General features: G+C 43.0%; 1 protein-coding gene across 2 annotated transcripts in view; it reads left to right on the top strand.

The window, feature by feature from the left end:
• Nucleotides 1-16569, top strand: part of Ptprg (protein tyrosine phosphatase receptor type G) — a 695461-nt gene that overhangs the window by 161024 nt on the left and 517868 nt on the right. For both annotated transcript variants that reach the window (XM_028880550.2, XM_028880551.2), the window contains exon 2: nucleotides 13678-13782. In XM_028880550.2, the coding sequence (XP_028736383.1) occupies nucleotides 13678-13782 (105 nt within the window). The remainder of the gene's footprint in view (nucleotides 1-13677; nucleotides 13783-16569) is intronic.

The following is a 16569-nucleotide window of genomic DNA, read 5'->3' on the forward strand; positions in this document are numbered from 1 at the left end:
ATTCAAGAAATTGCTATTACAGCTATTTAAACAGATTGAATGATAAGTACTTTAGCCATCTTGATGTGATCTGGCAAAAAAATTTTATGTGGTTACAGTTTTTTTTTAATTAAATCATTTTATTTAAGATTCTAATAGCTCTTTTAAAATTATTTTCCTTGAGAGTTGTATTGTGTTATTTCAAGTTAATAACTCCCTTTCATGCAAAGCAGAATGCAAGGCAGTTCTCTGGGTGATTTTTTTTGCTGTGTTCGAAGAGAACAAAACCAGCCTCATTCTTGCTGGAATGGATGCCAACTTAACAGAACATGGAGACAGCATAGATGAACTTGTAGCCTTGGGTCGCTCTAACTAGCAACACCAGTGTGGTTGCCTGGCAGTGTTAATCAGTTCCTCGTGTTTTTATTGTCCTTTTAAATGCCATAGACCGATCAACATCTGTTGAATAAAAAGATGCCAATGAGAGGCATGTTTATTAGAATTTTGGGAGGGAGAAATGGTCCTGTGGACCAAGAGAATCTGTTACAGTTGGCCATGTACCCTTCTCCTAGCAGGACGTCTTATTGTCCCTGGGTTCTTTTTTTTCTTTTTTTTTTAAATGTGCATTGGTGTTTTGCCATGGATGTCGAGTCCCCTGGATCTGGGATTATAGACAGTTATGAGCTGGGAAATATGTGGGTGCTGGGAATTGATCGGGGTCCTCTGGAAGAGCAGTCAGTACTCTTCACCACTGAGACATCTCTCTGGTCCTTGTCCCTGGATTCTTGGGTGTGACTTACACACAAAATTGAGCTGTTGCTAAAGATAAGATCTTGATCATCTTCTCATGATGAGTAGTCTTAGATCTCATTTATCAATAGTTATCTAAATGGCTTTCTGTTCATGTGCTTTACATCATGTTGGAAGAGTGGTCCACCCACCCCGAGTAATTAAGTGGGGCAGAATTGAGGCCAAGGCCATGCTCTTAGGCATGTTTAAATAGTGATAAAATGGTTTTTAAAACTTTACTCTGGGGCTGGAGAGATGGCTCAGTAAGCAGTTAGGAGCACTCTTGTTTCTTCAGAGGATCTAGGTTTAAATTCCCAGACCCCATGTGACAGCTCACATCACCTGTAGCTCCATTTCCAGGGAGTCCAATGAGTTCTTCTGGCCTCTGATGCCACCTCCATGCTAATGGTGCACATATATACACCCAGGCACACACATAAGCATAAAATAAACCTTTGAAAAAAAAAAAAAAAGCAGAAGAAGCCCTGTCTCTTGTTCCTGTGGAATTTACACAGTGTGCTCTGGACCTCTGGACTATGTCACACAGGTTGGCACTCTTCTTGTATGAGGGTATAGTCTTTTTTTATAAACATATTTTTATGCTTTGTGCTTTTATATATGTATACAATAAATTTCAGTTATATCCACCCCATTCTCCCCTTCAGTTCTTCCCAGAAACCCCTGTCCCCAACATCATGTCCCCTTTTAAAGACAAAACTGAAATCCAACCATGGAGTCAGTTGGTGCCTACGCCCATCTACTGGATCGTGGTTCATCTACCAGGGATCACACCCCTAGAGAGACTCGACTTCCTCCCCTTGCAGTCATCAGCTGCCAGTAGCTGCTTACAAGGGGTGGGGGCTCCTGTGCAGCTCTCCAGTCCATGCTGGAATGTTGACTGGTTTGATCTTAAGCAGGCTGCCATCTGGTCACGTCAGGACAGTTTCACCTCTAGCTGGAGAGTTTCTCTCCAGCTCCCGCCAAGCCCTGCTCGTCCCGGAGCCCACTTATAAAATAAACACATAGACTCTTACATTATTTAAACTGTTTGACCTAATGGCTCAGGCTTCTAGCTCTCTAGTTCTTACACCTTAATTTAACCCATTGCTATTAATCTATAAGTTGTCATGAGGCTCGTGGCTTACCGGTATCTTAACATCTGCTTCTCATCTTGGCGGCTGGCAGCGTCCCTCCCCTCAGCCTTCCTGTTCCCAGAATTCTCCTCTCTCTTTGTCCCACCTATACTTTCTGCCTGGCTACTGGCCAATCAGTGTTTTATTTATTAACCAACCAGAGCAACACATTTAACATACAGAGCATCCCACAGCACGGTCCCTCACACCTGGGATATTTGTCTCCTTGTCCATTTGTTCTTTGACTGAGTTTCTCTACAGCTGTCACTCTTTATTATTACAAGACGCTTCTCTGATGAGGTCCAAGTGCCTGACTAGTCTATGGATGCAGATGTGTTTACAAAGCAGTTTGATATAAGAGGCTGTAGTTTTATGTAGTATATGTCACTAAGAAAAATATAGTGGTGTTGTTATTGCTTCTTTCCATTTTTTTTTATTGGAAAGTACGTGTGTGTTCACGCACATACATGCATGCATGTGTATGCACACATGTGCATATTTGGGTTGCGGTGTGTTGAGGAGCCGGAGGATGATTTGGAGGAGTTGTGTGTCCTTCCTTCCACTGTGTGGGTCCAGGGGTTGGAAGTCAGGTGGTCCGGGTGGTAGGCGCCTTCGCCCACGAAGCCTCTGCCTCTGTTGCTGCTTCTTTCTCTCTCACTTCTCTTTATCAGTAGGTTTTTCTGCACCGGTGCCCATCACCTTCAAAAATGGTGATATGCAGGCGAGTTTATTTTCTTTTGTGGTAGTAGATATCAGAGTCAGGTTCTCTGCGTGCTAGGCAAGCAGCTTGCCACCAAAGCATATCCTAGGTCCTCAGCAGTTCTTTTTTTAACTTGTCTCCGCTCAAGTGAAAAGGGTAATGGTGAGTTGATAGAAAAGAGAAGCTAAGTAAAGTTAAAAACCAGTTGGGGCTGCATTTGTTCAAATGAGTGTGTATCTCCAGAAATTTGCTTCTGTAGAACTTCATAGCCCTCAATTGCTGGTACACACTTAGTATTGTGATCCGTCGACGGGCTGGGTGGTGAGTTCTGCTAGTACTCAAGCCCACCTGCCTCGACTCTATTTCCGGTATAGCAGAGTCATCATTTCAGTTCACATCTGTAAAAGTGCCTTGAAATGAGACCATAGCAGTGGCTGCCTGAGATTGCACTCCAAACCTGAGTACAAAAGACCTGAGATTGTCTTAACACAGGCGATCTCCTGCAAGACACCACAGGTTGCCACTTGTGAGTTCCCCTTCCCTTCTCAATCTTCCTTAGGTCTTACAGGAATCCTGCCTGCTTAACCTTCTGTCCCCCCACCCCCTAACTTCCCGGATTTTAGCCAGACTGGATGGACTCTTGTGTGTCTACATATTCTTATGTGTGTGTGTGTGGGGGGGGCAGGATTGTACTGGTGTGCACATCTGTAGAGGCCAGTGGAAGATGTGGGGTATCTTGCTCTGTAATTCTTCTTCCCCCCTTTTAATTTCCTTGAGACAGAGTCTCTCACTTAACCTGGAGCTAGCCAACAAGTCCCAGGAATCCTCCTGCCTCCACCTGGTTCCTTGCACTGAGAATATTGGCATGCATTGTCATTCTCACTGTTTTATGAGGGTGCTGGGATTTGAATGTAAGTCCTCCTGCCTGCACAGCAGCACCTGCACCCAGTAAGCCAGTCTCCCTGGGCCCCACAACCAGCCTCTTCATGACCTTCATTTCCATGGTTCTTTATCTCTCTGCATGCCTCTGCGTGATGTCATCCAATCTCAGGTTCCACTCCTCTTTCTCCGAATGCTCTGAATTAAAATACTTGTTCTCTAACTATTCCAAGAGTATTTTCCTCTGTGTTTTTTATGGTAGTGTGTTGTGTGTCTTTACACTTGCTTTCCTGTGTTCCCAAGTCACGTTCCAAGAGGACACAAGACTATGCACTGTCTAATAACTGGGCCTGGAAGTCACAGGTCTCTGATGATAATAGAAGGGATGTTGTAAATGAGTTCTACCTATGTTGTCTTCAGTTGACCTATGGTGTTGACCTGTGTCTTCAGTTGACCTATGGTGTTGACCTGTGTCTTCAGTTGACCTATGGTGTTGACCTATGTCTTCAGTTGACCTATGGTGTTGACCTATGTCTTCAGTTGACCTATGGTGTCATGGTTGCAGCCCACTCTGAACCTGATCCTCAAATCAAGTCCAGCTTTGTGCTTGGAATCTGCTGTTAGTGGTGGTTACCTTGGTGGTTATGTGTTATTTTGGGGTTCCTTATTTTAATTTTCTTCCTGTTGCTGTAACTGAATATCACAGAGTGAATGGTGTAGAATGAATAAAGTTTTATTTAGCTCTGTTTCTGGTGACTGAGACAGATAAGAATTTGTTGTTGATGTCTGGTGATTGTGATAATCTATTTATGAAGGCTGATTTTTATGACCCAGTTACCTCCTAACAGTCTCACTTCCTAATACCGGTACTATATGAACTTGGGGGTTAAGTTTCTACACACATGAAAATTGGGAGGCATTTAAACAATAGTGGCGGTCAGTGATCACTGTGTACTAGAACTGTGAATTACTTGCTTACTGTTGGCATATTTTACTAGAGTTAGTGGATGTAATGTCATTTTTAAATGGGTGCTAAGCTACATGTAAGATTTTTTTTAACTTCATAGAACTTTTTGCTCAGTCTGAAACCTATTTTAATACCTCACAAACAGTATGTACATATAGATAATTTGACTATATAAAAAGCCCATGTTAAAAAGATTGTTTCTGATAAATGAAAAGCTATTAGGCAGTAAGAATTATACATTTTAAACAAAAGAATGGAATGAAGAAAATTTATTAGCCAATGTATCACTTTATTTTCCCCCCCTAAATCACATTGTAATCATGTTGATTTGTATTTGGCATGGGGTGACTTTCTTTTTATAGGCAGTAAGTAATGTTTGTATAGTTGTAATTGGATCTTCTCCACAGCATGTTAGAAAAATCACTCTACATTTTCAAAGTACTATTAGAAGCATGCTTTTGTCCTTGTGGCCGACAGGGTAGGAAAAGTAGCCTAGACAGCTCAGTTCTTTTGAAATGGTTCCATTTTTAGTTTTTGAGGCTCATGTAGAAGTTTTTTTTTTTTTTTTCAGTTTGAGCAAATGGCCTTGCTATTAAGTCAGATACTTTATGGTGTCCCAAATGCCATTCTGTGAAAGGTAATTGCAAGAACTGGGATATAGTAGAGCTCTTGCCGAGGACAAGTGAGGCCCTGGGTCCATGTCCAGCACTAGGCAGAGGAAAAAGAAAACAAGAATTGTAGAACAGTGTCACCTCTGAAGACCTGAGAATAGTATCTGCCTCAGGCTGTCTATCCTCGGACAAGGTACATAGTTTTTTGGAATAATTATTCGTAGACCACAGATTTCCACTGCATCAGCTCCATGAGCCACTGTAGTGATAATTTTTAAATAGTGCCTGCTTCATAGGCAATAGGTTACTTAGTAAGTAGCTTCTGATGGACTGGGCTGTGACTGTAAACCCAGATGGCCACGAGGGCACTATTTCAGAAGGGAAAATGGTCAAGTGGAATGGAGGGGCGATAAGCTAGGTTTCTCAAAGCCCTTCTCTTGTGCCTGCTCTCCATACATCTTGTTGCTGATGTTGGGAATAAACTCCCATTAGAATTAGAAATGCATGGGTATTGGAGTTCTTTCCTGAGGTTTCCCACACTAGATGGACGGACACACACACCTGATAAAATGAAACATCTAGGTGGAGGGCTGCTCCGTTTGGTGGCCACCACTGTGTAAACGGTTCCATTTTCGATTTTGTGGATCACTAAAGTTTTATAAAGATATACCACAGTGGTAAAACCATTGTACCTCTGTGTTGCATTGAATGTGACCATGATACTTCCTGTGACAAGTCTTCATTTCTTATATTACAGACTTGCAAGACTCAATTCTTTGGGAGCCAAAGAGCATTTATTATTCTAAAACAGGCCTGGAGTGCTGTTCAGTTCACCTCTGACCAGCACCATGATGTCTTTGAAGCCAAGAACCCAGTCTTTCTTTTTCAGGATTGTGCCTTTGTGACAGGGAATTGTCTCTTTCGGATTTTCTTTGCAAGGGGTTATTAAGCTGTGGGAAGAGCCATCTTTTGAAGTGTGCCATGTGTGCCTCAGACCTTTTGAAAGTGTTTTTAGTTTCTGAACTTCCAAAACTATGGCGGAGTTAATTATAGCAGAGGGGGTGGCTCTAATTTTTCTAGTCATGATTTAAAAGACAACAGATTCTGCCTTTGGAATCAAGTTATATCATAGTTGTTCAGGGTTTGCTCCTCCACCTTTTTTAGTTTTATGAGGCTGTTTTTTTTTTTTTTTTTTTTTTTTTTTTAATCTCTTTTGCCCAGTAGGACTCAACACTCTTGGGATCTCTTGTTCCCTAGGATTGCCTGAGTTCTGATGGTTTATTTTACTTCAAGAGAAACCTCCACCCTATGTTAGGTCTCTTTATCCTGTTAGATACTGAAAAACAATTCTTTGTAGTTAGGACAATAGGTGCATTTGAATGTGGTGAAGTAGAGTCTGCTGTAACATAATCATTGATCTGAGGTTAGTCCAGCAGCATCACACAAGAGCTAGAGCAGTCTGCAGCACCAGAGCTGCTCAGAGGCCCACGCTCCTCGATTCTGCTTTTTTGGGACACTCACCAAGTACATTTTACCACAATTAATTGAAATGTAGCACAAAGGAAATGTGAGACTCATCAGAATATTTAATTACTTTTAACTATAATTTGATACATTTGCTCATTGTAGACACAAAAAAGATAAAGATATATTCATTTCAGACTATTGTGTGGAGTTTAATGTTCTTAAAGCCTTTTTAAAATTTAGAGAAAATTGTGCCTGATTTCACCATCCTTGAGGGATCCTTAATTTGTTTGTTGTCTGAGGAGTTATAATAGACATAAACAGCCTGCTTAACCCTTTGTTTGCCACTGTAAAATATGCATTCTGCACATGAAAATGAGAGGGTCTGTTTCTTAACGTCAGTGGGCTTATTGTATGTGGCTTGGGGGATGGCTAGGCTTCCTCATGCTTGTTCTACCCATCATCCTATGTAATTTTCGTTGTGTATGGGCAAACCACAGGTACTTTGGTGTGATGTTTTCAATTTTGAATAGAAATTAGGATCTTCTTCCAGACCCCCACATCCTTTGGAATACCCTCGAACTAGGCATCTAGGTAGGGAAAAATACCTTCATGTACAGTGTACTAGGTGCATAAGCATGTTTCAGAAGGAATTTGGGATGTTCTTATCATAAACCAAATTAATTTCTACTGCTTTGTTTCTTTTCTTTTTTTCTCGAGACAGGGTTTCTCTGTGTAGCTTTGGAGGCTGTCCTGGATCTCACTCTGTAGACCAGGCTGGCCTTGAACTCACAGAGATCCGCCTGGCTCTGCCTCCCAAGTGCTGGGATTAAAGGCGTGCGCCACCACCGCCTGGCTTACTGCTTTGTTTCTTATGTGACCAATAATGGTATTAGTTAATTTTTCATTGTTGTGACAGATATCTGGGACAAAATTTGAAAGGAATAAAGATTAATGTTTGATTGTGGTTTCAGAGGTTTTAGTCCATGGGCAGCTGACTCTCTTTTTCCTGGGCTGTGAGGAGAGAAACCTTGTATTGGAAGGGCAAAGTCACTCACTTCATGGCATCCAGGAAGAAGGGAGAGCCGAAGTTGGAGACACAAGATTCCTATCAAAAGCATGTCTCCCACAGACCTACAAAGTTCAGTCAGTCTCCACTTCCTGCTAGTCCACGTAGCTATAAAGTCATGCTTAGTTCCAACCATTGATGAAGTGAGTGTCACCTCTGTAAGATTGGATTGCAGGGTTAGTTAGGGAAGAAGCCTCCAACATGATGCAAACCTTTGTGTGTGTGTGTGTGTGTGTGTGTGTGTGAGAGAGAGAGAGAGAGAGAGAGAGAGTGAGAGGGAGGGGGAGGGGGAGGGGGAGGGGGTTGACTTCATGTCAGGTTATGTCAGTTCATGAATTAGCAGAGATGAAGTAGACAGACAGTACTGGTTCAAGCAGGGAAGACAACAAGACAACTTGTGTTGTAGAAGTAAGCAATAGCTCCTCTGAAATCCTTCCTTCCTTGGTGGGCATCTCAGACTTCCATTTCTCATTACAAATGAGTATGCAATTGGACTGCTTTGCATATGCAAATGATGCTTGTGTCACCAGAAAAGAAGACCTCCTTTGCCATGTACTTTTAGTCATGCCTTTATAATTTGGGAAGAAATGTATCTGTATATGACAACTTGACCCTTCTTCCCTCACTCCCTCTCTCCCCTCTCTCCCTTCCTATTTTTAAAGCAGGATCTCACTGTGTTGCACTGGCTGGGCTGGGACTGAAAATCATACTGGTCTGGAATCACAGAGATTTACCTAGCTCTGCCTCCCAAGTGCTGGAATTAAAGGTGCTAGCCACCACACCCAACTTGATTCCTATTTCTTATAGTTTTAGAGACACTTGCTTCTCTCTAACAGTGAAACTTAAGAAACATTTGGGGCTAGAGAGATGGTGGTTAATACTGCTCACCACTCTTGCAGAGGACCTGAGTGTGGTTCCCAGCATCCAAGTCTGGTGGTTCACAACTGCTTATCTTAACTCTGGCTCTAGAGGTTTATGATACTCCCTCCTTCTGGCCGCTGTGGGCACCTGCATATGCATGGCGTACACACACACACACACACACACACACACACACACACACACACACACACGAAAGCAAACTAAAAATTAAAAGTTATCTATGTCAAAATGTTACTTAACAAGTAGAGAGCTTTTTCAAGGAAAAATGTTCATACACAAATAAACACAGGGGAGTTAATGAAACTTCCAAGTTCATTAACTGGGAAGCCTCCTAAAGATGCAGTTAAGGAGATGGGTAACACATCTGCCTTTATATTCCCACAGTACAAGCATTTATTCTTACAAACTGTGTCCAGTAGCTCTGGGAAATTAAATCATGCACACAGGAAACTGTTTCATTGAAGTCTTCAGTAATAGGTAACTCATAGGGTATTTTTATAGGAAGGGATTGGGCCTTTGGGTCTGGAAGATTTTTGTCTTTTTTACTTTAGGCTGGAAGTGAGTTAGGTTCTATAGAAGTTCTGAGAGGAGATAGAGTCTGAAAACTCCCTGACGAAAACGCCTGCCACTCATCTGGCTCTCTGCCTAGCAACCAAGTTAACTTAAGATTCCTCCTGCTGAGTGAGATGTAAGCATCATTGGCTAGTTAATATTGTTGGTTTTTAAATCTCCACTTTCATCTTGTCAGGACTGGTAGACTGGGATGATCGGAGTAGCTGGATTTGTCCCTCCTAAACCCACTTGATTATTATATAGTCAGGACTCTGGAAACTGCTTGAGTTTGAAATTCGTCCTGCCAAGGTGTGCTCCGCAACTGGGGATCTGTATGTGTTGCTTAAAATGACATTAGAGTTGACCTCACTCAGAAATATGTGTATCTGTGGATACCACTGGGCTTTTCGGGGTTGTATACAACTGTTCAACAATTTGGAACATCATATATAACAGGACAAAAGGCCCTCCTAGGCTTTCAGCTGACAGATGACTTCATATCCACAAACCATAGGGGCTTGCTTGCAGAACTTGCTAGTTTATGTTTGCAGAACACCATATCCTCCTCCTTGTTATTCAAACGATAACCATAGGCAGATTTACACGTATTGTCTGTTCTGAAGAGTGAAACCACACATTTTCATAAGCATGCTCTATTTTTAATTCTGTAATTAAGTTGCTGACATAAGCAAGTACGCAATTTCACATTAAGGTAAGGATCCGTAAAGGCATGCATTTGCATAATTTAATTTTCTGCACAGAAGATATTGAAAATCAATAGCATGATTCATAGCCATACCATAGCATACCATGCTGCTGCTGCTCGGCTGTTGGAGCTGAGGAGAGGATGGAGTATTAAAATTGATTAAATTTGGTGTGCTGACTCTGTAGCTTTACTTGGGAACCACAGACTGTTACCATTTGCAAGTCTCTGCTCCTTCAATAAAATAATTAAGTTGTTTTATATACACTATATACATTTTTGACTGATATTAAATAGTTAAAAATATATTAAAAATGACCTTGTCTTTGATTGAAAGATATTTGAGGTGAGGGCTTTAGACTGTCTTCCTTAGTTTATACTGGTGCTGTCAATACACGAGTCTGCCCTTATCTGGGGGGTGGGACAAGGAACCACACATAACTGATACAGTGGAAAGGAAGTAAATACAGTTACTTTTAACGAGCAGCTCATCTGTTGGAAAGAACATGGTGCCCAGTGAGAGAGTGCTTTGCTTCCCTGCTCAGGTCCAAATCGCCTTTCCAGAGACCTGCCTGTTGGGTTCTCAGGGCCTTCCCATCCTGCTGTGTGTTTTCAGTGTTTGCTCTTTCTGGTAGGTGAGCAGTGGTCTTAAAAGTGAGGCAGTGGAGGCAGGAGGTGACTTTTGGTTCTCTCTCTCTCTCTCTCTCTCTCTCTCTCTCTATATATATATATATATATATATATATATATATGTATGTATGTATAATCATCTAGGACATTTAAAAAGTTATTATTTGGGTCCTACTCCAAGACAATTTAATTTGAATTTCAAAGCACAAGGAAAGTTTATGTCATTTATTTGTGATTTCTATTTTAAAAGAATTTATCCTTGGGTTGATTATCTTTTACAACAATGACCATTCGTAGATAATGTAAGTTGATGATCAGAAGTGGAAGTGATTGTTTAAAGACATTGTCACAGCAGGACTGTTTGCACAGGCGACACTGTCATCGCTTCATTGCGCCTCGTTTGGGGCTAACTTCTAGTTGGCACCGGTCGGGGCTTAGTGCCGCCAAGAGAATTGATCTATGTAGTCTGCCTCCTGGCTTGGCTCCAGGATTTGACGTTATTGTAGCTTCTGCTGACCCCATACTTGACCCTCTCCACCCCACCCTTTGCTTTGGGGACCAGGTCCCAACATCTTCACGGGCCTAAGTCTAGCACTTGCATAAGCAGAGAAGACTGGCCGATACCCTTTGCTTGATTTCATCCCAGGGTTTTTCAGGGTGCTGCTACATCAGGACTCTGGCTTAAGTCAAAGAAGGGCAAACGGTGTACAGGGAGGGATAAAGGTGCCTGGATAGCCGTGGGTAGATAGAGGGGCCATGACTGCTACTGAAACAGTGACTTTCGAGCTAATTCCTATTATGATGGTGCTGAGGGAAAGCATCTCTAAAACAGTTCAATTTAAATTTTGTAGAGTTTGCTGGAGCAGAAGAATATAAAAAATGGTCTGTGAACCCAATAAACAGCCAGAACAAGCTCTGAGAAACCATCCCCTAATGAGCTCAGACATCATTTATGGAGAGAGAAAGGAGGGTGAGACGAGAAGTCAACTGACTGGAGGCCTGAGAATGAGCTCAGGGGGTGAGCGCTTGTCTAGCATGCACAAAGTTTATCCTCCATTACCCAACAAGCTGGGTATGTTGAAGTACACACTTGTAATCCCAAAACTGGGGGTGTGGCATCAAGGAAGCCAAAGGTTTGGGGCCATCTTGAGCTATATGAGACCTTGTTTTTCAATAAACACAAACCAAAAATCAGTTTTGTGGGTTACAGTTGAGATAGTCCACCAATCCATTGGTCACACCTCTATGCTTCTAGATAATTAACTTCCTGCAAGTTCTTCTGCATCCAGCAAGAGGGCAGTTAGTAAGAGTAAATTCCCATATCATTTGCTCTGTTGTGCTTGGAGCTGAGCTAGGTGCTCTGCTCACGGTTAAGTTCTGTCGTCTGAAATCTCCGCTAGAGCTCTTATTTTACAAACAAGGAAACTGAGATAATAGTACAAACCCCCAAAGACTCGGAAGATGCTGCTGTACTCGTTGTCCTGATACAACCAGAAGGGGCTTTGGGGCATTATGTGAAGCACAGTAAGCAAGTGCACATCAAAGTACTTACCATTGCACCGGAAGTGGACTGACTGTCCGGCGTGAGGGAAACACGAGAACGCAGGAGAGGGGACGCTGTAGTTTCCATCGTGGGTGGGACCTGTGGACTCACAGGTGCTCTGAGTGGCTCATCTACAGAATTGAAGGATGCGGGGGATGGTGAGGGGCCGTGTTTTCAGTGCACATGACAGTGAGCAGCAATTTACATTTTTCTACTTTGTAATTCAGAACGAGTGAGCGAATGGAAATGACATCACGTTTCCTTTTGAAACGGGCCTGTGTAGTTCCTTCCATTCACACCTCCTCTAAAGGCTCTGCTCAGGGCATCTCTGTTGCAGCCCTGCTGCAGGTCTTAAACTAGTGCTCGCCGCTGTGAAGTTTCTTAGGGGCTGCCACATTCTCATCAAAGCTAGTGCCTCTTGCCCTCATTGCGGACTCATCAGAACAGAAAATGTCCTGTAGTTTCGCGTCGCTGGCCTCATCTCAGAGATGTACGTTTCTCCTAACCAGTTTCTTCGCTCCCTCTAAGCAGACTTGATTTTGTTTGGGTGCATTTGAATATTAATATAGGTGGGTGGTATGTATTGTTTTGTAATCTGGGCACTTGTGATATTTGCCCTTGCACACATCTGTGCATTCAGGGGTAGGCGCATCATTAGAAGCAATTTGCATCTGATGGAGAAGATGAAGGTTGTGGGTGGGGGAGAGTTTTGAATGCTGGAGTGGGCACGTAGAAACTCTCCATCGTGGTAGAGAATCTTTTGCTTTTCTCGGGTGGACTGGATTCCTCTTGAGTTTTCAGAAGTGTCACCAGTGTGCAGTACTTCTTTCTGAGCATTGGCAGTGGAAGATTGTGTTCTTTGCTGTACCATGGGAGACTGTCTGTGGGCCTGAGGGTGTGGAAGTTGGGAGTTCACTTGAGGGGTCTCCAGTGCATGGGCTGGCTTTGGGGGATAGTGGCCACGGTTTCCATGCATTTATTTGGCTCTCAGTTCTGCTATGTGCTTTCTGTGGTGCTGGGGCCCAGCAAGTGTCTCTGCACCTGAAATCCCTCCTACATAAGACAAACCCAGTGATGAGCACAAGTGCCCAGGTGGCTGTTTATACCCAGAGCACATGTTTGTCCCTGTAGTTAGAATCCAAAGCACACATTTTGGCTCAAATTTGGTTGGACCCTAGGCAAGTGAAAGTCATTCCCTTGCTTGTGGCTTATCTCTTATCCCTAAGACCCTTGTGTCCACGCTTGTGCAGACCAAATAATATTATGTAGAGCAGGTACCTAGTGAAGGTCTGGCTGGGGTACACCTTTAATCCAGCAGAGGGGATGGGGTAAGTAGGAGGCTGGATGGGAATTTGAGGCTAGCCTGACCTACAAGGTCACTTGCAGGTCACTTTGGGCTACGGAGTGACACTGTCTCAAAACAGAACAACCAAACAGATCGCAACCTAAATTCAAACACAAATCACGTAGGTGTTATTAATATGAACAGTACAAGTGTTGATGTCTTGCTTGGGCTTTCCTATAGTTTGTTGCTCTTTTGAGTCAGGGCTCTTGGTAGTTCAGCCAGCCTAGGACGGGAAGCAATCCTCCTGCCTCGGCCGAATGTTGGGATTACAGGCACAAGCACCACACAACAAGGCAAAACTGAGGTTCTCTTCGGATAGCACGTACGGCCCGTGCTTCTGTGACTACTACTGCTGTTCCTGGCGGGACATCTTTCCTGGGCCTCGTGTCCACCCAAGCACGATGACTGACTGTGTTCTCCCTCTCTTCCAGCATTGACTGAAGGCTATGTGGGGGCCCTGCAGGAAAGCAGGCAGAGCAGCTCCGTGCAGATCCGCAGGCGCAAGGCGTCCGGAGACCCCTACTGGGCATACTCGGGTGAGTCCAGCTAATTGGTTAGTGCCCTGGAAGGGTTTAAAAAAAAGAAGAAGCAGGATTTCACCTGATAATTGTTTGTTGAAACATTTTTTGCTTTGTTAAAAGATGACATGTTGGAGCCTGATCTTTCCATGTTTTCCCCATCTGCACCCGTCCCCAACATGTTTGTCCCTGAAACTTTCTTGTTAACGAGTCATGGACTTGTAATTCGTTGAGTGACAGAGTGTTGCTTTTAGGGTGCTATGGTGACCCTTCATGTGCGCTAAGTATTGTAACACATCTGATAGATAGCCTGTGGGGTTTCTCAGCCGTCATCCACGAAGTGCAGCTTCATTTCCACGTCCTGTTGGTTGAGGTTATTGCTGCTCTCTGCTGTGCACCAAGTCCAGTTTTACTTTGCACCCTGGAGACAGTGAGGTGAGAGAGCAGTGTTAATCATTTCAGTGCATATTTCATCAGAAATAATTTTCTTGCATGTACAGACCGTTCTGGATTATGCTCCCTTCACCTAACTAAAAAAATGAACTATGTGGATTGTTATTTTTAAAAGAGACGTTAAAACTCAAAATTTATGGAAAACGGATCATAGCAAATTAAGGAGGAATACTTGAAGAAGACAGACCACTTTGAAATTACTGTGGTACTGAATAATTCAAATTCCTTGTTTGAAAGAGCTTGGAGGCATGGGTATTATTCTTCATAATAAATCTATGTATTATGCAGTGTTGTTGCATATGGAACTGCGATTCTCTTCAGAATCAAGGCTTCCTTTTCAATCCCCAATTTCCACCTGCAAATCTTGTTAAATTTATGTCAGTGTAAAATTTATAGGCCTGATCTTTAATTACCCCTTATCTGTTGGCGGTTCGCATTCTTTTGTCTACTGATAAATCTCCTGCCCCTGCAGGGAGAATGGCCAAATTTGTTTTGTTTGGTTGCTCCTAGACAGTGATGGTGAAGTCTTCCATCACACCTCCTTCTTTGTGATTAGAATTATCTAATTAGAGCCTTTTGTCACTGTTTTCTGATAAATGAAGGAAATTGGGAGATGGAGGCCAAAGTTACATACATACAGCTTCTTGCCAAGACATGCAAAGAAAATTTATCATTGTGTACTCTGTGGCTGTGGTATCAGTCATGAAGAGGCGTAAAGTGGGCCTGTTATTTACAGTTCATCAATTTAGAATAATAATGCACTTAGGCAGGAAATTGGAAGTTACAGGGCATCCTTGCAAATGGCAGTGAGGAAGCAAAAGTTCTCCCATTACTCAGGAGAGGGGCCGTTATTGATGTCCTTGCCTCTCGTGGGCCCTGCCATCTCTTAGGTGTTAGAGTATATGTGTCTGGGTTTGGGTTCGGCCACCAGCTGAAGGCTGATAGTTGAGGTTTAGGGCTGGCTATACTTACACTTATCTGGAAAGATCTAGATCATAAACATTCTAGACTTTTCAGGATGCAGTCTTTGCTGCAGCCCCCAACCCCAGCATCAGAGCAGCCCTGGGTGACCCGGCAAAGCTGAATATGTTGTGATGAAATCGTTCATGAGTACTGGAACTTGAGTCTTCATAATTTTCATGTCATAAGGAAATACTTTCTGTTGAATTTATTTGTTTTTAAACTGAGTATTTTCAAGTCTTCAGAAGCATTTGTCCTTATGGGCTGTGCAAGAACAGAAAGACAGCTGGATAATGTTCATTGGCTGTAGTTTGTCAATTCTTATTTTAGTAGCCCCCCCCCCCCCCGCAACTCAACCCCCTGAGTTCATATAGGGCTGTCCCAAGAACCTTGACAGATATGGCCAGTTTGTAAGAGTTTCTCAAGCCGCTTGCTAGGGGTAATGAAAATAAGGGGAGAAGGGGAGTAGGAGGAAGGAAACGGGGCACCTGGACAGCCTGAGCAACTCACCTGGCCCTCTTGGGGCCAACAGACTTTCAAATGTTAGATGTTTGCACATTAAAATGTCTCAGGGATGGAGCCCAAGGCTGAACAGGGTATTGTGTCTGTATCACACAGACCTAACATCAAAGGTGATTTTATACAATTATATTTAGAGTTTGACTGACACCCACCTCCTAAGATTGGATGTGGAATCTTCCACTTGTACACAATGTCAGTACTCTAAAAGTTTGGAACTTTTGAGTTGGGATGCTCATCCTGTATACAGTCCTCACCGTTGAAACCACTTCCCCAAGGATATTAGAGTGGTTCTTTCGTGTGTGTGTGTGTGGGGGGGGGTCTCATGGTTCTCTTGTAAAGAAGATGTGGGGTTCATTAGAGATGCTGTTCAGTATTTGCCGATAGATACAGGGAGGGCAGGAGACAGGGAGACTTGGTGTCTGTTGACTTTCCACTGTTTAGGCTGGTATGGACTGTGGTAGTCTCACTCTTGGTTTATACTTGGAGGTATAAATGAAGCTTAAAATGTGGGCTTGAGAAAAGAAAGGCTCTTTGTTGTGAGGCATTTTGAAATTTAGCAAAGGTAAACTAGGCCACATCTGAAAGATCAGTTTAATGGACCGGATCATAACATCATGCCTCTAATTCTGCAGTCCATTTAGTTTCTCTTAGGACATTGCCAATTGTCCTTTGCGGAGGGGCAGTGGAGGGGGAGTAGGACATAGAGTATGGATTTTGTAGCTGCTGTATAGACCTGTGTCAGATACTGGTAACGTTCAGTCTGATTTTGGAGAGACTTTCAGTTGCTCGGAGCCTTGCTTTCCCTTCTGGGAAACTGGAATAACTAAGAGCATTTGCCCTAGGGTGTTATCACGTGACAGGAGATGCTAG

This window comes from Peromyscus leucopus, chromosome 9 (genome assembly GCF_004664715.2).
Source record: "Peromyscus leucopus breed LL Stock chromosome 9, UCI_PerLeu_2.1, whole genome shotgun sequence".
NCBI classification, from domain to species: Eukaryota; Metazoa; Chordata; class Mammalia; order Rodentia; family Cricetidae; genus Peromyscus; species Peromyscus leucopus.